Below are 24,634 nucleotides of genomic sequence, written 5' to 3'. Positions count from 1 at the left end.
TAAATGGGTTCCGGCGCTGTGCTTAGGGGTTTCCTCCCCCGTTTTTGTTTTTTTTTTTTTTTTTTTATGTAAATCATTATTCTTTTAAAAATTACTAGTTATTAAAAAAAAAAAAAAAAAAAAAAACTTTGTTTAAATCTTTGTATTTCTTAAAAAATTGAATTCATATAACCATGTGCGCAGTTAAAAGATGATTGAAAAGAAACAATTCACCATTTTCTCATGATGGACCTAGTCATCATTACGCTTTTCAGGACTAAGAGCGCCTGCAACAGGAAGGTTAAGGCAAGCAAATTATTGGCTCTAATTTTTATATATTTACTTAGTTTGAATTAATTTGTATGAAATTAATAATAAGATTGTTGCAGACACTCATCTTTCTTGATAACTGGTAAAGCAATTAATCAAATAATAAAAAAAAAAATTAGTAATTAAAAAAATAACTACCCTGAGATTCCAGTGCCTGACATGGACTTGCCATATGAGCACCACTTGCTTAGAAGAGTTCAAGTGGTAATTTCTTAAAAGAAATTTGGAAGCTTTTCCCATCATATTATATATAAAATATGCAATATGTTAGGTCTGATAACCGACCATAATTAAAAAAACAATATAATTTTATGCCCATTTGCATGTCAATATTCATTAAAACAAAGGAAGAAAATAAAGAAAAAAACAAAAAACAAAGTTGTAGAGGATAATAATGTTATAATGTGCATCGAACTCATCAACTATATTTATCAATTACTCTAAAATAATTGAATATTTGGTTTGTTCTTATCTAAACTCAGTTTCTTTAATTTGTTTTATTGTTTTTGGTAACTTAATTTAATCTGAGTTTATAGATAGATACCTTTTGGTTTTGCTATTTGATCTTGGTCAATGCTTGTGGTCCCTTACATACTTAAATTACTAATTTTTGCTATCATTACTTCCAAAATTTCGCGTATTCCATATGAGACTTTTATATAAATATATATATATTTTAAAAAATAAAAATAATTAAGCTTCTGTCTATTTGGGAAAACATTTTGGATCCACCAATATAGGAGTCAAAGTTTATTTGAATTTAAATCTAATAGTTATTAGAATATAAACTTTTTCAGTTTAAAAAAATAATACAGTAGTATAGAAAAATACAAGTTAGTTTTGATGGTAACTGATATATCAAGGTTTATAATATTAATGAAGGTTCAAGAATTGGCATAATTTCTACAGTTTGCATTTTATCTTACAAAAAAAGAGAAAAGAAAAATCGAGCTATTTTCCTGTTAAGACGTAGGAATGTAATTAATTGAAATAATCCGACGTAAATAACAAGACATGTTCATGCATTAAATATACTGACCTTATCTCACAAAGTCTTACTCCGGAGGTAAACTAAACTTTATTGCTAATAATGGAAGAATCCAAAAAATTAAATATAATTTGACATTTAAAGTGAGTATAAATTTTGATATAGATTGAGATTCTTGTATTATGTAACAATTTGGTGTGTGCATAAACCACCACTCTCTATATATTGCTCACCTTTCTGCTGTTTGAACTTTCTCTTTTCTCCAGGGCCAGGGATATGAAGAAATTCATTGAAACAAAGATAAATAAATTTTTATTTTTTATTTTGCAGGCCTACAGGTAATGCTTGCCAGGCCCCATAAAAAGGTAATGCTTGCCTTAGGCCACTCCTCTTTTTTCCTTTTCTAAATAATTTCTTCATGCTTTGGCAATTAAATTTACTTGTCATTCACTCAATAACATAGAATTAATTAAAATATAATAATATTATTATATCAATTTGTCCACTTTCTCTACCCTTAAAAAAGAAAATCATCTACCCACTTTCAAATTTATTTTAATTTATTTCTACACCGGATTCCAACTAAAACATATAAACAAATATCAACATATTTTAACATATAATATCAACCATTAGAATAATAATATTATCAAATTATTTCCTTTTTCATTTTCTTTTTTACTCTCATTTCAGACAAACTTACGAAGTTAGGAACCTAATATAGCTCAACAACAAAAATCAATGTTTCTTATTATCTCTTCTTTTCTAATTCAAAACTTCAAAATCAAGATCAAATTTCAATCTTTTTCTTCAAATTTCCCATAAGCCAAAATTATTATTATTATTATTATTATTTAAAAAAAAAATACCACCATTTTTAATCTCGGTTTCAGCTTAAATTATTCTCTCTAATCTCAGAACTCAACTTCTGCTTAATAATAATAATCACTGCCAAACTTCTTCTTGTTTATTAGATTCTAATAAGCTCAAGCTCTAATTTTTCTTCTTCTTCTAGAATTTTTTTTTATTTTTTTATTTTTTGTACTTTAAGCTTTGGTTTAAGTTGATTGAGCTTAAAATTCAAATGGGTTTTCTCTAAAACCCTCAAAAAATCCATAAAATTGTTTGCTAAAAAAAAAAGAAATTTAGGGTTTATCTATGGAGGCAGCAGCAAGAGAACAAGTAACTCCAGCCACAACGGGTGGGGTAACAGTTGTTGGATCAGATGCTCCTTCGGACTACCATATAGCTCCAAGATCCGAAAACCCAACAGCGAATCCGAACCCGACTCCGGGATCCGCCCCTGCTCCTGCTCCTACGCCGCAAGCTGCAACGGCGGCGACTTTCCCTGCTAAGAAGAAGCGCGGTAGACCCAGAAAGTACGGACCCGATGGTACGGTCACCATGGCTCTCTCGCCCAAGCCCATATCTTCGGCGGCGCCGTCGCCTCCAGTGATCGACTTCTCCGGCTCGGCTGAGAAGCAAAGGAAAATGAAGCCGGCTAGCTCAGTCAGCAAGTCAAAGTATGAGCTGGAAAATTTAGGTAATTATAATAAAAGTTTTATGAATAAGCATTGATACGGGTTTTGGGGTTGAAAGTTTAGGTTTTATATGGTTTTGATAGTATTTATGGAGTGAGTTGAGTGAGTTGGGATGTATAAACTTTGGTGGTGGTGTTGTTGGTGCTGGTGTTGGTAGAAGTGGGACCTTTGATTAGATGCTTATGTCGAGAGATCTTGCTATGTGTGTGGTGCTAGTTAGGTTTTTTTGTGAGTTGGTTTGGTATAGGAATGATGGAATCTTGGGTTGTCATTTGTGTACTTGTTGGGTACCTGCTAAAACTCTGCCAAGTGATGCTGGACAGGACACCTGTATACTTTTTGTTACTGCCTGCCTGAGTGAATAGGGGAAAAGTTTTCTTCATGTTTTATGTTTAGTTATGATTTTAGTGTTATATTGTTGTAAAACTGATTTTTAGGTTCTGATGTGTTACGTGTTAAGTGGTGTGATTTCTCTTCCAAGTGGGTAGATGAATACAATGAGTTAATGACTCATGGCTTTGACTTCTTATTTTTGCCATCTTTTTATCGGGTTGGGGCGTTGGGCTCCGCTGTGTACAAGTTCTCTGAAGTTACAAGTGAAAACTTGAATAGAGTCATAATTACTAAAGTATCTGTCTGTCTAGCTTGTCACTTCACTGGCTTCTTTAGAACTGCAGGTAAAATAAGCATCACGCCATGTGTAATTAAGAAAGCATCTTTTAAGCCAATCGACTACAGTGAGACTCAGCATTTCATACACTGTAGCTAGTTACAGAATTCTCTCTTCTTTTAAGTGCGTGACCATTGGGTAATAGAGTTTCTGGGCTCTCTAATTCCCCAACCCTAGGATATATTTACCACATACGTTGTGAGAGCAGTCTGATTCTTGTTGTTTATTTATATTTTATCTCACTTAAATTTTCATGTTGAACATAAAGAAGTATCTACTTCCATACATTGTGCGTTACATCTCTTGTTTTATCGTTCAATTTTCAGTTGCATGTTGTTATTTTTGACATTGAGATGTGAATGATCTTTGTTTTGTACCTTTCGAGCATAAGAGAGCCATACAAGAGAAATGATGCCATTTGTAAATAAAATCTAGATTTCGTACAAAATTTAAGAATCACACGCGCTTTATTGAGTCTGAAAATGTACTATTTGTGAATGATTTTGTAATGTATTTGCAAACAATAGTCATTACAATTATCCTCTTCTTTGGATTCTTATACTAGAATGATAGCATTTGTTATTATTTTTCTTTTGCCACCAATTAGAAGACTAGACTTCTTAAATTTGGTGGTCCTATTCTTTTTTTCAGCTTATAAGCACATATATACAATAAGTCCATAACATCTATCAATCTTGATAAATTAAATGCTAGGAGAGAAAAGGACTTAGTAATCTGAGAAGATAGTAGTAGCTTAATCATGTTTCCTATAAAATACTGTGATTTTTGAAATTGTGCATGAATTACAAGTTTGCTTGATTGCATGGTTGCATGGTTATTGTCTGTAAATAAACAATTTATTGCATAGTGGGAACTTCCACATCATTGTTACTTATCTTGTGTGAATTGACTCTTTGTAGGGGAATGGGTTGCATGCTCCGTTGGTGCTAATTTTACGCCACATATCATTACTGTTAATACAGGCGAGGTATGTTTTGATCATCACAGGTTTCTTTAAGAATTTTTTCTTTCTATTTTCGTGGCTTCATGGCTTGAATGCAGAATCATCTGTATCTCCTGGCCTTGGAAAAAAACATGGTTGGGAGAACTGTAGACATAATTTGAGCTTTTGGCTCTCACTGTCTCTTTCCCATTTTTCCATCCAAGAAATTGCAAACAGTCAAATACAGAAAGTATTGCACTTAGTTTTGCTGCTAACTTCTCTGGAATGATTTCTCTATCTTCTTAGATTTCGATTGAGTAGGTCATATGCTAATTTGCTGTGATTGTGATTTGTTTTAGGATGTTACAATGAAGATCATATCGTTTTCTCAACAAGGACCTCGGGCAATATGCATTCTTTCTGCAAATGGTGTGATCTCAAGTGTTACACTGCGTCAGCCTGATTCTTCTGGTGGTACATTAACATACGAGGTGGTGCATTTTTCTTTGAATGAGATGCTTATATTTAGTTGACCTACAATAAGTCCTTCACATTGAAATGGCAGTTTGATGCACAGTGTTGAAAATAAGATTCAACTCCTTGAGGTTCTGTCAATCTTCATGTTATATGAAAGTTAAATTTTTTATCTTTGTAATGGTATACTTATCAAGATTCAGATTGAGATCTCGTTCTCCTTGTTGTAAGGAACTAGAATAGCAATACTCTGGGTCCTGTTCTTCATATGATTTTTTACTATGAAATTTTAACTTAATAGTGAAGTTTGTGATGCGATATATGGAAGTGCTGGAAGAATTAGGTGCAGACTAGAATGAAAATATTGGTAGTAGTAAAAGGTCCAAATAGTTAATGCTATGACAATAGCTTTGTCCTTAGATTGGAACAAATACGAGAGCAATGTAATGTTAGATGGACCAAATTGTTGTTGTCTCATCTTTGGAAAACTAATTAGGATTGTTACTCGATCTTGTTCTGGTATGCTGCTGTACCCATGATTTTCTTTCTTGTCATACATCTACTTGTTCTTATTCAAGTTTTATGACTTAAAACTGATATTTTCCTTCCCTAATGATGCATCTATTTTGAACCTTTTAGTTTTCACGTACACTCTCATCTCTAATGTTATTCCTATTACATTTATTCAATTTTCTTCAACTAGTAGCCAGCAGAAATCCCATTTGTTCCCACTGTTGTTCTTGCAGGGTCGATTTGAAATACTGTCCTTATCTGGTTCATTCATGCCTAGTGATAGTGGGGGAACAAGGAGCAGATCCGGCGGGATGAGTGTTTCTTTAGCAAGTCCTGATGGGCGTGTCGTAGGCGGTGGAGTTGCTGGTCTTCTAGTGGCTGCAAGTCCTGTGCAGGTTTGTCAATTTCGATTTTTTTCTCAAAACATCTTGATTGCTACTTCAAACATCTGAAGAGACACAAATCTTAAATTCTTTTGACGTTTTGTCGGTATATCAGGTCGTAGTAGGCAGCTTTTTGGCAGGGAATCAGCATGAGCAAAAGCCTAAGAAACAGAAACATGAGCCCATATCAATTGCTGCTCCAACTGCTGCTGTTCCTATCTCTAGTGCTGATCCAAAAGGAAATTTTACTACCACATTTCGTGGAGATAGTTGGTCTCCATTGCCATCAGATTCGAGGAGTAAGCCAACTGACATTAATGCATCTCAGCCTGTAGGGTAATGTAAAGAGCCTCACCTCATTATGTAATGTAACGATTGTTACTGACAAAATCAACAATCAAACTAAACTCCATTTGTTGAATCTCACCTAATGTTTGTTTTGTCTGTAAACTTGTGAAGTATTTATCAGTATCCCCATGAGTTTAATCTGAGGTATTACCCTCCTTCCTTTTGATGTAGTAATTAAGTTAGGTGATTAGGTAGCGTTCTACCACTGTTGTGTCATGTAGAATATTTTGATGTAATATTTTCTTCTAGAGTTGCCTTTCTCTTCAGAGTGATGTATTATTATTTCCAACATTGTTTTGTTTTTGAACATCATTCATCAATTGTTTGTTTATGTTATTATATCCCAGTAAAGGGCTGAAAGCCTGAAACACTAATTCCTTATTGTGTTCTAATTTTGTTTTAATCTCTAGTTATGATAGCACACTAATTACAATGTTTCGCTTCACATTCAGAAACCTCAAAGGCATACAGTTTGTCAATTAGATGTCTTGTGAAAATGATAAATATAAGTATGCTCCCATCTACATCAAAGAGCGGTCATCAACGTAATTAAATAATTTGGTTACCATTAGCAACGATCCAATCCTAGCCCTATATGTATTTACAGTGATATTATACTTATAAACCCTTCTTATTAATTTTTTTTTTCACAAACGCGACATGTCAATATGTAATTAGTTAATTTGTAATGGGTCTCATCTGTCCAACAATGAGTCTCACCTGACCAATTATGAGCTGTCACATTAACATTTATGAGAGAAAATTATGAGAAGTGTTTGTCAACCTATCTTTATTCATATATTTATTTGTTTAAAAAAGGTTGAGCTTGTTCATGTTTCTACTTATAATATATATGGGTGCGTTTGATTCATTATTTTGGATATGATTTTGGGAATAATATTGGGTAGTTGTATAGGGGAGTATTACGAGGTAAAATTTAGAAATTTATAAAAAAGCCCCTAGGTTTGCTAATTTAATTAAACACCCCAATATATAAAATGACAAAAATACCCCCACCACCTGCAATGTCAGATTCCAGCAATTACCGCCGAAATCTAGCCGAAAAATTGCGTTACGACACAGACCGGTCAAATCTGTGTCATAACGCGTCGTTATGGCCTTTTCAGGCTAGATCTACGGCCTGTTGTGGTTACGAAGGCTGGAAAAGGACAAAACGACGGCCATCTTTGGCCGTCGTTGACCGTCAACGACGGCCATTTCTTTGGCAGTCGCTGATGGCCAAATCTGGCCTGGAAAAGGCCAGATCGGTAAATTACCGGCCAGTTTTGATCGATAACTCACCGTTGTGGCAGATTTCGGCTATCACCGATGGTGGTTGTCGAAATCTGGCAAGTATGGGTCACGGGGTATTTTTGTTAATTTTTAAACTTTTTTTCAGGAGATATTTAATGAAATTAATAACCTTATGGGGTCTAAAAGTAATTAAAAAAATAAGATAATATTTTTAAAATAATATGCTAAATATTATTTAGAGAATAAGATTGAAAAAATGTACAGAAATAATAAACCAAACATGTCCTATAATATTATACTTTTAAAGAGTTTCTAGTGTTAAAATATGATTGACTAAATTATAATAAAAAGTCAAATTAATAAACACTTTAAATGACGGTGAAATGATACACAATTCACGAGTATTGTCACATCCCTTTATATACAAGACTTTGTATGTATAATATAAGACAATATCTCCCACTGGAATACCTGTATGAACCATGAAGCTGGCTGAGACTGGGATACTGTTCTCTATCTTTCTAATATTTGTTTGTTGCTGCTATTCTGCTTATGAACAATTCATTATCAACAATCTTTAATCAGCTTTCATCAAGTCCTCCTTATCCTTGTTTAACACAATCATATTCAACATATCATTGTTGGGAGCTACCAGCCGCCATATACTTACCAAGTTGAGGAGGTCTGCCGCATTTCTACCATGAGCCAAGATACACATGATAACATCAGAGGCAATCGTAATGAATATGACAAGTATTATGGTTCCAATGGTTATAAGGAAGATGAAAATGACAATTGCAGCGACGATTAGATTGGTTGGGAAGATGAAGAATGTACAATGATAATTCCCAGAAAAGGGTCGAAAGCTTCATTTCTAAGGTTAAAAATGCATGGAGGGAAGAGAGGTTAAGAGACAAGCTTTGCTCTGGCTAATTCAGTGCCAAGTATCGATCCCTGCACGCTTAAGTCACTTGATAAATATGTTTCAGTTTGCGTTATGCTGACACTGGTTTTATTCCCTCTCTTTGCTGGGGATAAATTATTGAATCTCCTTTCTCCTATTTTCTAACCTTCAGTTCATCTATGCAGTAGACATTGGGTAACTCCTATAAGGATAGCACCCTGCATTTTGGGCTATGCTTTGTACCAAATTTGTTCGTTATATTTCTTTTCAATGTTTTAAAACCTGGCCGGTCAACCGGTTCAATCGGCACCCAACCGGTGAGCCGAGCCGAATGAGGCTAATAACCAGTAATGTAAGACTGGCCAGTTACACCCGCGGTTGGATCGGTGCACTGTAGCACCCGATGGTCCAACAGTTATTTAAAAAAAAACCAGGTCCCATATAAAAATTAGAATAAACCCTATATCCCTTAAACCCCCAAATATCAACGATTTCAACCCCACCCCCCATTTCGTGATCTCCTCTGTCCTCTATTAACTCTTCAGTCTTCACTCTTTACCGCCAATCTGCTCTGTTCATCATCAATCTCAGAGCTACACCATCAATCTACTCTTCGTCTTGCCCAGGAAATGTCGCCTCTTCCTCACATTTGCTCGATCTCATCTCTTCACAATTCACAGTTGAGATCCACCTCTCCGACAGTCAATGGCAACTCATCTTCACCAAGTAACTGTCGCCTCTTCCTCCTATTTGTCCGTTATCTTTTCTTCAAGATTTTGTTGTCTCCACATTTCATGGAGCACTGCTTTGACTGCTACTTTGTTATGTCATGATCTGTTGTTAAATTAATCTAAACTATCATTAACTTTTGCAAAACAAATGTTATGTTTTTAACAACTATTTTACATTCAATATGCAGCCAACTTTTATCAGATTTTAGAATAAAGAAACTGAAAAGAGGCTTTGATAATGATGCAAAACCGACTCTAAGGTACCCAAAAGACTTGTGCTAAAATCTTACGTTTGGTTGGTAATTGGTAGGTACGAATAAAGGTGGAAAAGTAACCCGCCCGGCCCGACCCGGGTTACATTCTTTGGCGGGCCGGGTTAGGCCCGCCATTTTTGAGAAAATGGCTGGCCCGCCAACCCTAACCCGCCGGGTTAGGCGCGTCCGGGCCGGGTTAGCCCGATTTTCTTTTTTTTTTTTTTGTTTTTTTTTAATTTAACTTTTCAANAAAAACTCCTTTTTACGCTATTTCCCTGACTTTTTGTCTGAAAATATTCCATCGGAGTCTCCCATTCATAGTCGATTTCGTCTCTTCACCGTGAAGGCGTGAACTTCTTTGTTCATCATCAGCTGGGGTACCGAGACTCTCCTCCCATTTCGTGATCTCTTATGTCCTCTCTTAACTCTTCAGTTTTCACTCTTTACCGTCGATCTGCTCTGTTCATCGTCGATCTCAGAGCTACACCATCAATCTCCTCTTCGTCTTGCCTAGGAAATGTCTCCTCTTCCTCACATTTGCTCCATGTCATCTCTTCACAGTTCACAGTTGAGCTCCACCTCTTCGACAGTCAACGACAACTCATCTTCGCCAAATAACTGTCGCCTCTTCCTCCCATTTGTCCTCTATCTTTTCTTCAAGATTTTGTTGTCTCCACATCTCATGGAGTACTGCTTTGACTGCTACTTTGTTATGTCATGGTCTGTTGTTAAATTAATCTAAACTATCATTAACTTTTGCAAAACAAATGTTATATTTTTAACAACTATTTTACATTCAATATGTAGCCAACTTTTATCAGTTTTTAGAATAAAGAAACTGAAAAGAGGTTTCGATAATGATGCAAAACCGACTCTAAGGTACCCAAAAGACTTGTGCTAAAATCTTACGTTTGGTTGGTAATTGGTAGGTACGAAGTAGTTAAGACGCATTCTGGAAGTTCTTACGTTATTTGTGGACGGCTGGCTGCTTTTCTTGGTCTTGGTCGCAGTCATCTGAATTGGGCAGTGAAAGTAGTAAAGAGTAAAGAGTGGGAGCTTCATAATATAGGATCAGGGTAGTTTCTAAATGAATTTTTTGTTTCAAATTGATGGTGCAAATCATAGTGATTTCTTTGGTATTAGTACATGATCCCTTGGTTGATTGAGGTTAATTGTCATAATGATGTTGTGGCTTTATGTAAACATCCTGAAGTATTTGAATTTCTTACGTTTACACAGTATACACACATGCCATACAAGATTTAATCAAACATATTGAATCTTTAATTTAATTTATGAAGATATTTTCGATTATGATCGATAATAACTTATTTGTTATTTGTGTTGCCAGGGTAAAGATCAAGATTAAAGACAAAGAATATGTCATCATCTGGGTCTTGTAAACAATCTGCTTCCATAGATGTTTCATAATCTTTTCGAGGAAGAAATGATATAGCATGGGGACATGTTAATGAGGACATAGATGAAAATGAGAAGAAGATATTAACATATCTTTACTGTGGCAAGATAATCAGAGGTGGAGGAATTTATCGAGTGAAACTGCATTTAGCAGGTATAAAGGGGGAAGTTAGAAAGTGCTCTAAATTTCATTTCGATGTTAAATTCAAAATTGAAGAGACACTAAACGAAATTGGGGCCAAGAAGAAACAAAAAGTTGAACTTCGTAAGAATGTCAATCCTTATGGAGCTAGTGTACAACAATTTGAGGGTGATATGTTAGATGAAGATCAAGAGTATGAAAAGGTTTCTCCATGTCCAACTCCAACTCCAACTTCAACTTCAAGCACTAAGAGAAAAAGATCTATTGGGATAGGTGGGACTATTTTGCTCCAAGGACTAAGTCTGGGTCTCAGCCCTCAATTAAGAGTGTTTTAGTCGAAAAAGAAGCTAAGTGGAGAGCAGACATGGCTATGACAAGGTTATTTTATGATTTTTGCATCTCAATTAATGTTATTAATTCAATTTATTTTTAACTTATGATGGATTCTATAATTGCAATTGGTCCTGGGTATAAAATCTCAACTTATCATAATTTACGTGTAAATATATTGAGAGATACTAGGAAAGAAGTGCAATTACTTGTTGATGGTTACAAGAAAACTTGGGAGGATGTTGGATGTATTTTAATGGCTGATGGTTGGACATATAATTCACATAAGTCATTGATTAATCTTCTAGTGTACTGTCCTAAAATAGTGTGTTTTGTGAAATCAGTGGCTGCTTCAGATGTTGTAAAGGATGCTACAGCATTGTTCAACTTGTTTGAGGAAATAGCTTTATGAGTTGCACCAAACAATATTGTCCATCTTGTCACTGACAATGTAGTAAATTATAAAGTTGTTGGAAGAATGTTGTATGAAAAATATAGCAGTATTACTTGGTCTCCCTGTGCAGCACATTGTATTAATTTGATGCTGAAAGACATAACTGAGATGAGTCACATAGTTAACCTTTCGAGACGTGCATCTAAGGTTACAAAGTTTGTGTATAATCATTCGTTTGTGCTAGCTTTGCTGAGGAAAAAATGAAGTTATATACCTTTACCTCATATGTTTATAATTTACATTATCAAGTCATATTATATATATATATATATACATTTTTTAATAATTTACTAAGTACTAACATCTATTGTATATCACTTGAATAGGGTTGGACATAAATTATACACTTAGGTGCAACCCATTTTGCCACAACTTTCTTTGCAGTAGCCTACATCAACACAAACATGACTTGCAACCTACGGTGACAGATAGAGCTTTTGTGGAGTCTCGATATTCAAAAACTAATAAAGGAAAAGTCTTTATTTCCATAGTTCTAGATAACCGATTCTGGGATGACATTGGTATAATTTCCAAAGCTGTGAGTCCATTGATACATATGATTCAGATTGTAAACTTAGATGAAAGGCTTTCAATAAGATATGTGTGATTGTGTATGATGGCATGTACAGAATGAGGATGGGGATCAAGAAGTTGTTTAAGAATAAGAAAATTTTGTACAAGCCTTACACAACAATTATTAAGATGCGTTGGGATATGATGTTGCGTCGTGATATTCATGAGCAGCATATTATTTGAATCTTGTTTTTAAATATGACGAAGATACTTTTTCTAAAAGACCAAAGGTCATGTATGGTTTCCTTTACACTATTGACAGTAAAGCAAGTGCATTCAAAATAAGCAAGACAACATTACCGGAGGAAAGTAGATTATATTGAGACCGTCTAGAATGTTTTTTCTTGTGAGCTTGCTCTTCAAACTTGCAAAACTACACGTCCGGGTATGTAATAGTTAAACTTTTTAAGTCTAATTTTTAAGTTATGAAATTGTGTTTATTTCTTCTATAATTAATATTTTTATTCTCAATTAGATGAAAGGTGGAGGACATTTGGGTTCAGTGCTCCAAATTTGCAAAAGTTTGCAATCAAAATTCTAAGTCAAACTTTGGCCTCTTTCGAATGTGAGCAAAATTGGAGCCTTTTTTAACGCATACATATTAAAAAGAGGAACAGATTGGAGCATCCACGGTTGAATGATATGATTTTCACTCATTATAACTTGCATTTGCAAAATAGATATAAAGCCTTTGTCATTTTGTTATTAATTATTATCTCTTCTTTTATTTTCATTGAAACTTTTATTGGTCATGATTTTAACATTTAATTATGTTATTTTAAGAGTTGTTACAAAAAAATTACTTATGATCGTGTTGATTTTGAGAGTATTAATAAAACTAAATGGTGAATAGTTGATGAGGAAGAGGAGATTGGTGAACTTAATTATGATGAACTGTAACAATCGTTATATGGAGAATGAGCTATTCCTATAGATGGTGGTAATTATCCTTCTTACTATGACTCAAGAGATGCTTCAGAAGGTTGTTTCCAATTTTTTAAGCAATTTCAATTTGGTAGTAGTTAGTTTATACTCAATTAGTTTAAATGATTTTCCTTTCTTGTTAGAATTTTTTGTAGATGATGTTGCCAATGTTAATAATGTCAGATGGTGTGTGAACTGTGACGTTCAATTGAGGATGGAATCGAGGATGGAATGATGGATTGAAGATCATTTTTTGCTAAATGTTGAACTATTATGTGATTTCTTCCTTCATTTTGTTATTTTGTTATTTTGATTTGTAATTTGTTGTATTAGAGATTGTATTGATGTAATGATGTTTGATGATGTCTTGCTAAAGACTTTTTATTCAGGAGTTTATGATTTTGATTCTGATTTGAGAGATCTGGAATTTTGCATTCTGTGAACAGTAACATTGCTGATGTCAACATGATGACATTGCCGATTGAACCGATCGACTCGGGACTTGGCCAACTTGTCGAGTTTTGTCTCGGGTCAGTTTTTAAAACATTGCTTCTTTTCTGTTATTATCTAGCAAGACTCAAATTCTTTTTCTCTATCTGTCCAATAAAGTAGTAGATACATAAACTACATCTTATTTGAATCAATATCCTATTTAGTGCATGTGAAGCTTTATATTTTGTTGATAGTGAGAAGTTGTTGCTATGTAATTTTTATAGAACTTAAAACTAGATCTTATAATCATGAAACAGTTCTTGCACTCTCCTTATACAAGCTGTAAATGTGGACACACAAACATCTATAGATATTTTAATATCAGCTGGAAAGCCTTTCCGGCCATTATTAATTTGGCCTTCATTCCAAAGGTGCAAGCACAACAGCAGTTGGGCAATCACAATCTGAAAATACAAAGTAGGGAGCAGAAGCATGATGTCCTCAACTTCAGTGTAATCAATCTTCTCACAGAATGATAGAAAATTGAAGTTCAAAATGCCTCAATTCTCAAATGTACGGAAGTTTAAAGGAACCACAACCATAAACAGTGAGAGCATGACATGCCTTAGATCATCATGTTTGATATATGGTCGCATAGTAGTGCTTACTAGAAGCATTCATTGGGTGTCTTTTATATCAAAACAATCACAAGAAAAGTTCTATGCAAATAGTTCCATCAAAATAGCTAATACAAGTAAATATAAATTTATGAAACATATTATATTAAGGATTATAGCCTAACCGGTGGAAAATAAAAGATAAACTAACCAAGACCTGTTCCAGCATCTTTACGAGGTGCATCAGCCTTAATTCGTGGGGGCCTCACTATACGATCAATGAGCCCATATTCGAGAGCCTCCTGGGCATTGAAGCGTTTCATCCTACTTAAATCCTTGTTAATCTGCATACACACATAAAGGTAACAAATAACATAATGAATAATAAATGATGTATTATTCCCATAGTACTAAAATAAATAAAAGTGAAGAAAATTCACATGCACATCTTTTTTGTGGTAGTGCTTAAAAGTAAGTCATATTTTAACATAGAAAAGATCAAGCTTGTTTACAGTCCACAATCAAAAAGCGACCAATATGCATTCTCATTTAGCTAATGAAATGAGTTAACTGGATAAATTGTAGAACTCAGCTTAGCAAGCTAACCTTCTCAACAGGCTGGCCTGTTTTCTTAGACAACTCATTATAAAGGTAATCCCTGACTCTAAGAAGCTCATCAGCTTCATTACGAATGTCATCAGCCTGTCAAAAATTTTCCATAATTTTAATATCATCACAAAGAACAATGAAAACCTGCATCAGAAAATATCAAGTATGGCTGTTCCTAACATCATGGTATGCAGTCATACCTGACCACGAGCTGCACCAGCTGGAGACTGTAAAGCAATTCTTGAAAGAGGCATAGCAAAGCGGTTATTCTTCATACAGCCAAAAATCATAAAGAAAAATGTCAGTCAAACTTTGGATTCCAGCTATCTTATAAAATGATGAAATCAATAAGATGAACATATAACATGAGTAGAACAACGACCCATGCAGTACTGTGCTCTTGAGATGCATATAAACACATTTAGAATACACCATGGAACCATCTTTTACTTAATAACCATATTCTTTAGTCAATCTGCTCTTTAGGTTGTTAAGATTTAAGATCACAAAGAGGTATACAACATGTTCATAATGGTCAACAAACTATTTACTTTCAGTCATTGTTGATTGTATTAATTAAATTTCTGAGTTTTGCAAGATAGCTCCTGTACTGCACCACAATTTCTTTGATAAGATGCACTATGCCACATCTAATTACAGCAAATTTAGTTTTATCGCTATCACTTCAGATTCCAGTGGCAGTAAAGCAAACATTACTTTTTCTCCAGCTGCAAGAAGAAATGCTGCTAAATTATAGGCGTAGCCAACACAATGTGTGCCAACAGGACTCTTCAAGCTCTGCATGGTGTCGTAAATTGCCAAGCTGGGAGTAAGCTGCAAGTAAAGTGAGTTCCCAGCAGCAAAGTAACATGATATCAGCAACAATAGTACAAAGAAGTAGGGAGTCAACCGCAAATCTTGATTGAAAAGAACTCACATCTCCACCAGGACCATTAATGTACATATAGAGCCTTTTGGAATCATCGATACTGTCAAGATACAACATTGTTGCCAATATTTGGTTGCTAAATTCTTCATCTATATTTTGGCCAATGAAAATAACACGCTCCCGGTACTGCACAGAAAATATTTATTTAGTTTCTTTTGAGTGATATATCAAAATATTAAAATCAATCGAAAACTACATTAAGAAATACAGACTATCAATCCGATTAAACAAAGACGCCTTGATGAAAATTTAAGGAGAAGAAAATGATTTTTGATAATTGACGACATTGCCTCATGAGAGACAGTTTAAAGGCAGGCAACTATAATCCTTTAGGAGCCTAAAAGACTCCTTTCTGGGTGATACAGGGAGAAAGAACTGAACCTATAATGTGTGTTATGCCCATATTAACATTACAGACCTACACCCTTTTAGGTCATGAACTCTGGTTGGGTATTATCTTAAAGTAAAACCAAATGCAATAACTTACCAGGGCATTCCATAGATCAACCCATTGCCAAGTTCCCTCACCAGGCGTCCGATATGGAACTCTTGGCGTCCCTATAGGCATCATTGCGATGCGCCCCCTTATAGGTTTATGAGTCCGAGTCCTGAAACAGAACTGCGTCATGCAGAGGGTAGTACACTAACACTTGCATATGAACACCACTCTTAGTTAAGAATCTTGCGAGGAAACAGTGATAGATTTTTCTGATTCAAGAAGACTAAACCAGATTACATTATCTGATTCTGTATTGTGTATTATAACTATAAATTCTACCTCATAACCTTTCACCACAAAGACCTAAGATCTCTTAACGAAACTTTATCAAGTATTTCATTGAAGAATGGCAACAACTGTTTAATGCACCCAACCCAATTTGACCGAGATTCCACTTCATTTCGAACATTTAACATAATCTATTACAGTAAATGAAACAAATAAGAATGCTGATTTGATAACTCACAATAAGCAAGCTGTACCGACATATACCATTTTACTACCAAAGAAAGAAACAAAAACCTCCCGTCAACAGATATCATAACGCTCCTGCAGAGCTCAAAGCAGCAGAATTTGAATCAAACTAATCAGACACCATCAATACAAGTTCACTTTTAGTTCAACAAACAAAAAATCACATTTTTTATCATTACAAGAAATAAACCAAATATGAATAAAATTCTATCCTTTTACACCCATAGATTAAAAGCAGAATTTTAACGAAACCCATTAAACTAATTACCCGCATTGGAGGCTCTTGTGAATCCTGCTATAAAATTCTGCAGTCAGGTTAGGTGTCCCAGTTGCCAAAAAACCTAAAAGAAGAATTGAGAAAAAGAATAATAATAACAGAGTTAGATAGAGAAGATTTTATTTTTATTTATCTTTGAAAAAATGGAGAACGGTAATAAACGAACTTGGTGATTGAAGTCTTAATCCCGAGTGAAGCTTGGTTCCAACCCTGCAAAAAGATAAATCCCAGATACCTAAAAAGTATCAATTACAACTGAAATGGGAAAAAAAATAAAATAAAATAAACCACTATGATGAAATTGCAATGAGAGAACCTGAGAGAAGGCTGGGGAAAATTTGTGTTAAGAGAGACAGACATGTTTGTTTCGACTGAAAGTAGAACATGAACTAGTTTGGTCTTACGTTTTAGAAGATTTTAAGGTTTGGATGTTAGANTCCACATGTCTCCCACGTGTCTTACAAAGATATAATTATTACATTACACGTTTTACATATCAAAATATAATTATTACAAACGACAATACACAACATCCAATGCCTTTTTTTTAACTTGGATCGTTGAATTCTGTTGGCAAAATCCTGGATGTCCACGCATTATCTTCCGTTTGTTTGATACACATCAGCGTATTATGTGTTGGACATTTTCGGTTTTCCAAATCTCCATCCTCTAGATTTTTATCAATCTTTAAAGTTATCCACTTCTATAAGATCAATAAAATCTTTTAGAGTCTCATCTTCTTGGGCTTCCTGGTTGTGTGCTAAGACCATCCTCAGAAGATCAATAGTACCTTCCATTAAAGCCTACTTTGATAGATGGGCTAGATCAAACCCTTCTAGTAGCGTTCTTAACTGGGCTTGGTTATGTTTAAAGAGTGTATCCTGGATTGTTGCATACCTATTTGGTAAAACTACCACTATCCCATTATGGATATGGATAGTAGCATTTGCTTTAACAAGCTCTTCCAGCTTGGATTTAACCAGTAGCAGTTTTGTAATATGCAACCTGGTCCAATCTTCCTCTTCTTTCCTTTGAATTTCTTCTAGTGCATAAGAACCCATTCTTACCTCGTTATCTAACATAATTCAGTACCATGGTTCTCCTACAAGAAATTCCCATATCTGTATAGGTTGAACATCATAGTTCTCCTGCAATAAGGAAGTAATCATGCAAGTGAAAGTGTTGACCTTTCTATTCAATACACAAAGCGTTTATTTAACCACGTCTGGCATATTCGGGTCCACCATTGCTTCTTGTACATCAATTTCCACTGTATCGATCCATCCTCTATTAAAAAGATTTATGCAATAACATTTTCTAAAGGTTTTCCATGGAACATACAATTCCATAGCGCCATTAGGATAAACTGCTAATCCTTGGACCAAATCTGTCAAGTCAGTTTTTCCTAATTTCACTATTAGATCATTTAAATTCTCGAGTTTAAGATCTATCATGTCAAACAAATGACATTTTTTCATTACCTTGATTTTTTGAATTCCTGCTTCATAAAGCACATTAGTTCCTCTAAATTCCTCATCTTCATAAAACAGTTTGTCAGCTTCCAGCCAAGCTATCCTTCTTGCTAACTTCTCTAAACACTTCTACAGCCATACTTCCCTTTGACTTGTCGCCAATACGATTCTAATTTGGGTTTCCAATGTTAGTAAACGGTCCCATATACGTAGCAGAAACAAAAATTAATATAACAGGATCGTTTACATGAGCCAAGATCAAGGGTATAATTTTACAATTCATATTAAAGCAAAAATCTGCAGAAATTAATAATCTATGTTTAGAAACCATACGCACATTTGGAGGCTCCACCACGATTGTCTTTGAACGTTTTGCTACCGATCCAAGTGTAGGATCGAACCCACGTAGTCNATCTGTGCCCTTACTTCAAAATAATACTGGGGCTATGGACGTTTCTAGAATGGCCACCATATGTGCTCATAGGGTTCTCACTATCAAGATTTGAAACACTTGATACCCTCGTCATGGTTCTACCATTCTAAGGACATATATCAATACACATTGCAATAATAATGATTTACGCGATATAGAATAAAATGCCTTTTATTGATTAATGAACATTATTACAAAGAGTCAATTCTACAATAATTGATTGGCTCTAGGGCATCTACTCTAACATCCAAATCCTCCCAGAGTGTTTGACTAGCAAGAGTTAATCTTAAGCCTTCTGGAAAGCTAAACCTCTCACAAATATCCGCATTAATTAACCGCTTTTGTGGAGTGTGTGGAATGTGTGGAATCACCACGCTTGCAGCGCCTGATGATGAATCCTCAAAAGGTTTTGTCTTTGGCAGTGGACAATAAGCCCGTTCATGTCCTTCTTGTTTACAAGACCAGCAAACCATTGCTTTCTTTTGAGTTTTCTGTTTTTCCTTCTTAGGATTAACCTCATTTTCAGAAGTAACTTCCTTCGTAGAACTACCTTTCAAGCGTTGAAATTTTGGGTTTCTTCTTTCCAAAGTATTAGAGTCATAGTCTTGACTCTTTCCTTCTTTAACCTATTTTCTTCTTTCCGAAGTATCAGAGTCATAGTCTCGACTCTTTCCTTCTTTAACCTGCTTTGCTGCAGTAACCTGCTTAGGAGTAGAGATCACCTGCTTATCCGCAGTCTTCACCTTTTTAGCAATAACCCTTGGAGCCAAAGTTATCTTCAAGGGACAATTCCTTCTCAAGTGTCCTCATTGTTTGCACTTGGAACATGAGAAGTGATTTCTAGTTTCCTTCTTGTCTGCCATTATCTTGTAATTCTTCAGAGAAATGTCTGGACAAAAAGTCAGCAAACAAGTTAAATTTACCATAAATATATTCAAATTTGATTCTATAATTTCCAAACCAAATTTGCCATTTGATTAGTCTAGCTTTGTCATCCTTTAAAGACAGTTTCATAAAAGTTTTTAAATATTTAGAGTATGTCCTTAAAGTAAATTCCTGACTGATTACGAATAATCAAAATCGGTCAATACATTCTTTCGCTGCTAAAACTTCCTTTTCATGAACATGATAGTTTATCTCAGCAGGAGAGAATTTTCCTGATGCATATCGAACAATCCATTCAATATTATTAGTACTCTTAGCCTTAAGCACACCTCCCCAGTATAAATGGGACGCATCACTCTCTATAATAAGCGCATCCTCATCTTCCGGGAGTTTTAAAGGTTTTAATTGCTTTGTCAAGGCTTTGGTCCTCTTAACACAGTTAGTATCTTCAAGTGTCCAATCCCAGGGCACTTTATCACTAATCTTAAGCGTCAAGCCATTGATTACATTAGCGAGATTAGGAACATACTCGCGCATATAATTGGCTAATCCAAGAAATTGCCATAACATGTGCTTATCTTCCAACACATCTGGGAATTCCAGTAACTTCTTCGAGATATGTTCTTGGAGTTGAATACCTCCTTTACCTATCTCAACACCTAAGAACTTCACCTTGTTCTTAAACCATTCTACCTTTCTTTTAGATAGAATCATTCCATTATCAAGGAACCTTTTGATCACCAGTTTAAGATGATTTACATGCTCTTCTTTGGTCTTACTAAAAACCAGAACATCATCAATATAGACTACACAAAAGTTAGATAAGTCTCCAAAGACTTTATCCATTTTCCTCTAGAATATTGATGGTGCTTGCTTAAGCCCAAAAGGCAGAACCATCCATTCAAACAATCATTTCGAATATGTGAAAGTCGTCAAAGGAATGCTTGACTCCTCCATTCTGATCTGCCAGAAACCTGACTTTAGATCGAATTTTGAGAAGATTTTTCCAAATCCAGCTTTATTCAAATAAGTTAATTTGTTTGGTATCCTATAGGCATCATCAATGGTTTTATCATTTAATTGCCTATAATCGATAACCATCCGCGCCTTGCCTCTTTCTCGCTCAGCTCTATTCATGACCATGAATGCCAGCGAAGAGTGTGGGCTTTCACTAGCGCATATTAATTGCTTTTCTAGCAATTCCGGTATTTGCTTGCTAAATTCCTCCTCTGCATCAGGAGTATAAGAATAGGATTTGGTAGTTATTGTACCATTATCCTTCTTTAATTTAAGCTAAGCATATATACCGTTCCTTTCCCATAGCTTTAGCTGTTGATCATCAAAGCATGGAGAAAGTTCCTCTTTAAAGGATTTTACAAGCTCCTCAATCCTTAAAGAGTGTTTTTGGCTCTTGTTTTCAACCTTCAAGATTATCTCCTTATCTGTTGATTTATCCGTGCTCTCAAGGCATGCACCAGAGGGACCAACCTCATGCGATATACCTCGTGCGATCCGATTTATATGATGATAGGATACAACCTCTGAAAGAAAACATTACAAGCCCTATCCATTCCTTCTGCTTCAGAAGCTTTCAACCACCATTTTTCTTTTTCCAAAATTTGGAAAACAATGTGATCTACTTCTTGCCTTAGTTTCACCAGTCTAAAATCATTTCTAACTTTCGAATCTTCAGGCTTAGCAAGAATAGGGATTTTATGACCTCCAAGGATAATGTGGTCGTTATCTTGAGTAAATGGTCTAACTTCTGCTTGCCCTCGCAAAAAGCTATTTTCGAGAATAAAATCTACTTCTAAGTAATCCACTATTAGGACTTCCCATAGAGTAATTTTTTTCTCGTTTAACAGTACAACCCCATTTTCAACCACATTCGTGATCATACTTTGACCTCCATCTGCAACCGTATTTAGGATTGGTCTTTCCAATGATTTCCAAAGCTTTTTGGAAAACATTGCTTTCTTGCAATACATTTGGTTACTCCTGTGTCTACAAGAACGTCTAGAGTATATTCCTCATATTTTGGAAAACACAGTTTAGCACGTATGCAAGTGTCAATAGTTCCTTGAACTAGCGCATGACAATGCATTTCATAACTCATCATCATTTTCATGCTTGGAGTTTTGTCTTCATCTACTGGAATTTGTACATATTTATATCCAACTATTTTCTTGCTACTGCTACTCCCAACATCACTAGCAGTGTCATCTGTTTTCGGTATATTTTTCCTTGATATGATAGGTTGAAATCCCTTATTCCGTTCCAAAGACACCGAGTTTCTAGGCATAGGAAGAGTAACCTCAACCTCATTATCAAGTTCCTGGATTTGAATTCTTCGATTTGGGTTTAATTCCACCACTCTAGGCTGCGGCGAATATTCTAAATCCCATCGTTTTAGCCATGTAAGAGCCTTAGCATTGACTACCATAGGTCGAATTGGAATTACAGAATCCTGTCCCAGGCCATGAACCTCAGTATGTGCACTGGAGTTCATTCATATAGGATTAACAGAATTTATCAACCAATATTGGATTGTGATTCCGTCACTAAAAGTCATTAAGTCTTCTAGTTCTGAAGTATGAATTCGAAGAACCATAATTCGTTTAAGATTTGGACCCTGGAGACTAACCATATATCTTGGTTTAACAGTCTTGTAGGCATCTCCTAAGGCTAGGTTAGCGTGAAAACCACCAACTAAGGCTTTTCCAAACGTAATCCATCGCCTATCCAACAAAGCAACTTGAACAGGTACATTCATTCCTCCACGGAATAATCCTTGTACACGTATTTGTACAGCACCAAGTTGCACATAATTATACTTGCCATTTGCCCGTTTGGCAAGATTTCTAACTTTTCGTAGCCACTCATCGCTCGAGAGTACCAATTCACCTTCTCGAGACTGAGATAAAGCTACACGAACAGGTTTTTTGTGTACATCTTCTAAGCCTTCAGCTTTAAATAACCATTTAGAGTGTTTCTCGAAAACTTCTCTAGGTGTTAACCTCGGAATTACCCAATTATTTGGGTTACCCGAGTGATCCTCATAATTAGATGACGAACTAATTACTGAGTTAGGATTTTCATCTTCATTTCTAATTGGGATAAGATCATCCTCATCACCAATTCCATTATTCCTAGGATATTCACTAAGATTTCTAGTCCTTTGCATGAATATACCTATGTGTTGAAGATTTGAAGATTTTCCTCAAAAGTCATACCCTTTGAATCATCCTTCGAAGAATCCGAATCTTCAGAGTAATCTGAAATTAATTCATAAACCTTGTCATCTGAATTAATTTTGTATCCTTAAACTGGCTCATATTCAGAAGTTTGGCTTTCAGCGTTGACTTCCAAAAATCTTATCGCTGCCTTATTCTTTCCCTTATGAGGGCATTTATCCGCAAAATGATTTTTGTCACCACAAATCCAGCAACAATTACAATCTTTTGCATTTTTGCCAGATGAGCAGGTAGCATAATACTTACGCGCTCCTCGGTCCTTAGCATTGAGTCTACCCTTCTCTGTTCGCTGAATAAACCTTCCATGATCTAGAAGATTCCATTTATTGGTAACAGGTCTTTTTACCATAGTATGGAAATGTTTCGACTTAAAATTCTTTTTACTAAATGATCATTTCCGTTTCATATGGTTTTTCCAACTTTGATGTTTAGTCGAATTTCTCGACTCATAGCCATATTGTCCTGGCACTCCATCAAAGTTTGACAACAAGATTCATTGAACTCAAGTATTTTGGCCCCTTTATCCAATTTGGCATTCAAACATCTTGTTCTCACGAGTTGTCTAACAGCTTCTATCTTTCCTCCCAAAGAATCAACAACCTGATTCTTTTCTACTAGAAGCTTAAACGCCTTATTTGCTGCCTTATCCCATCCTTGGGGAAGCTTAGGAAAAAAAGTATTCTTCATGACTTCCTATGTGCCACCAGGCAACTGATAGAAATATCGTCTATATTCGCAGATGAAATTTTCAAACAGACACATGTCACAAACCCTAAGCTTTTCCTTGAAGAGTGCAAAAATAGCCTCTGCATTCTTCAAGTCCCTTACAGTGTCTAAAAGACCCGTACCAGCTTCTAAACTTCTTTAGAAGCTTCCTATAGCTCCCTGCAGAGTGGATCATGGAAATCTATAAGTATTATTAAGTCCAAAAGCCTTATTTTGCACATGAATCCAGTTAACAGTTTCCCATACTTCAATTGCATCAGTAACATTTGTGATGCAATCGATGTTTAGGAAACTACCACTAGATGGTATCTTTACCATTCTAGGTATTCCCCTAGGTATAAACTCCGACCTTATCTTTGTGGGATAAGTTTGTTCATATTCGGGTTTGGAGATTTCCTTAAGGAATCCTTCGAAATAATTTAAAGGGTTACGAATTCCTTCAAGCGGGTCATCTTTAAACTTAGATCCCTTGGGTCTAGAGATTATCTCATCGAGCTCCGCCTTTTTAGTTCCTCGAGTAATTTTCAAACCTCCAGTTTCTTCCCCTTTCCTTTGTTTCTTCATTTCTTCCTCATAATACTTGCTGATTCTTTCAGCATCAGAGGTAGAAATTTTCGGAATATCAACCTTCCGTTTGCCATCGGCTTTAGAAACAAAGTCTTCTTCCTTTACTCCTTTCATAAAAAGCTTTTCTGTTTTTTTCCAATCACCTTGGGTTTTTATGGCAACGAACTAGGCATACCCTGGAGGTAATCCAGGATATTTTCCTGTAGACTTGCCGCAAACTGATCCAGAACGTCCTAACCACCCATGGTTAATATGAATCAATCCTTAAGCTAGTTGCAAAGTTTGA

General features: G+C 35.3%; 2 protein-coding genes across 2 annotated transcripts; one reads left to right on the top strand and one right to left on the bottom strand.

Moving 5' to 3' along the window:
* Positions 1-2,326: 2,326 nt before the first annotated feature.
* LOC116141984 (AT-hook motif nuclear-localized protein 1) lies at positions 2,327-6,510 on the top strand. Its single transcript, XM_031427448.1, has 5 exons — positions 2,327-2,840; positions 4,429-4,496; positions 4,811-4,942; positions 5,672-5,833; positions 5,937-6,510. Exons 1-5 carry the CDS (start codon positions 2,456-2,458, stop codon positions 6,159-6,161), a joined length of 972 nt encoding a protein of 323 aa, XP_031283308.1. The 5' UTR covers positions 2,327-2,455; the 3' UTR covers positions 6,162-6,510.
* A 7,734-nt stretch (positions 6,511-14,244) lies between these two features.
* LOC116141985 (ATP-dependent Clp protease proteolytic subunit-related protein 2, chloroplastic-like) lies at positions 14,245-17,423 on the bottom strand. Its single transcript, XM_031427449.1, has 9 exons — positions 17,328-17,423; positions 17,178-17,221; positions 17,003-17,075; positions 16,249-16,369; positions 15,750-15,887; positions 15,530-15,646; positions 15,013-15,081; positions 14,810-14,905; positions 14,245-14,547 (listed from the first exon to the last, which is right to left on the bottom strand). Exons 1-9 carry the CDS (start codon positions 17,369-17,371, stop codon positions 14,410-14,412), a joined length of 840 nt encoding a protein of 279 aa, XP_031283309.1. The 5' UTR covers positions 17,372-17,423; the 3' UTR covers positions 14,245-14,409.
* Between the last annotated feature and the right edge of the window lie 7,211 nt (positions 17,424-24,634).

Source organism: Pistacia vera, unplaced genomic scaffold (genome assembly GCF_008641045.1).
Source record: "Pistacia vera cultivar Batoury unplaced genomic scaffold, PisVer_v2 Contig402, whole genome shotgun sequence".
NCBI classification, from domain to species: domain Eukaryota; kingdom Viridiplantae; phylum Streptophyta; class Magnoliopsida; order Sapindales; family Anacardiaceae; genus Pistacia; species Pistacia vera.
The sequence above is the reverse complement of the archived record's forward strand: the minus strand, read 5'-3'. Positions and strand labels throughout refer to the sequence as shown.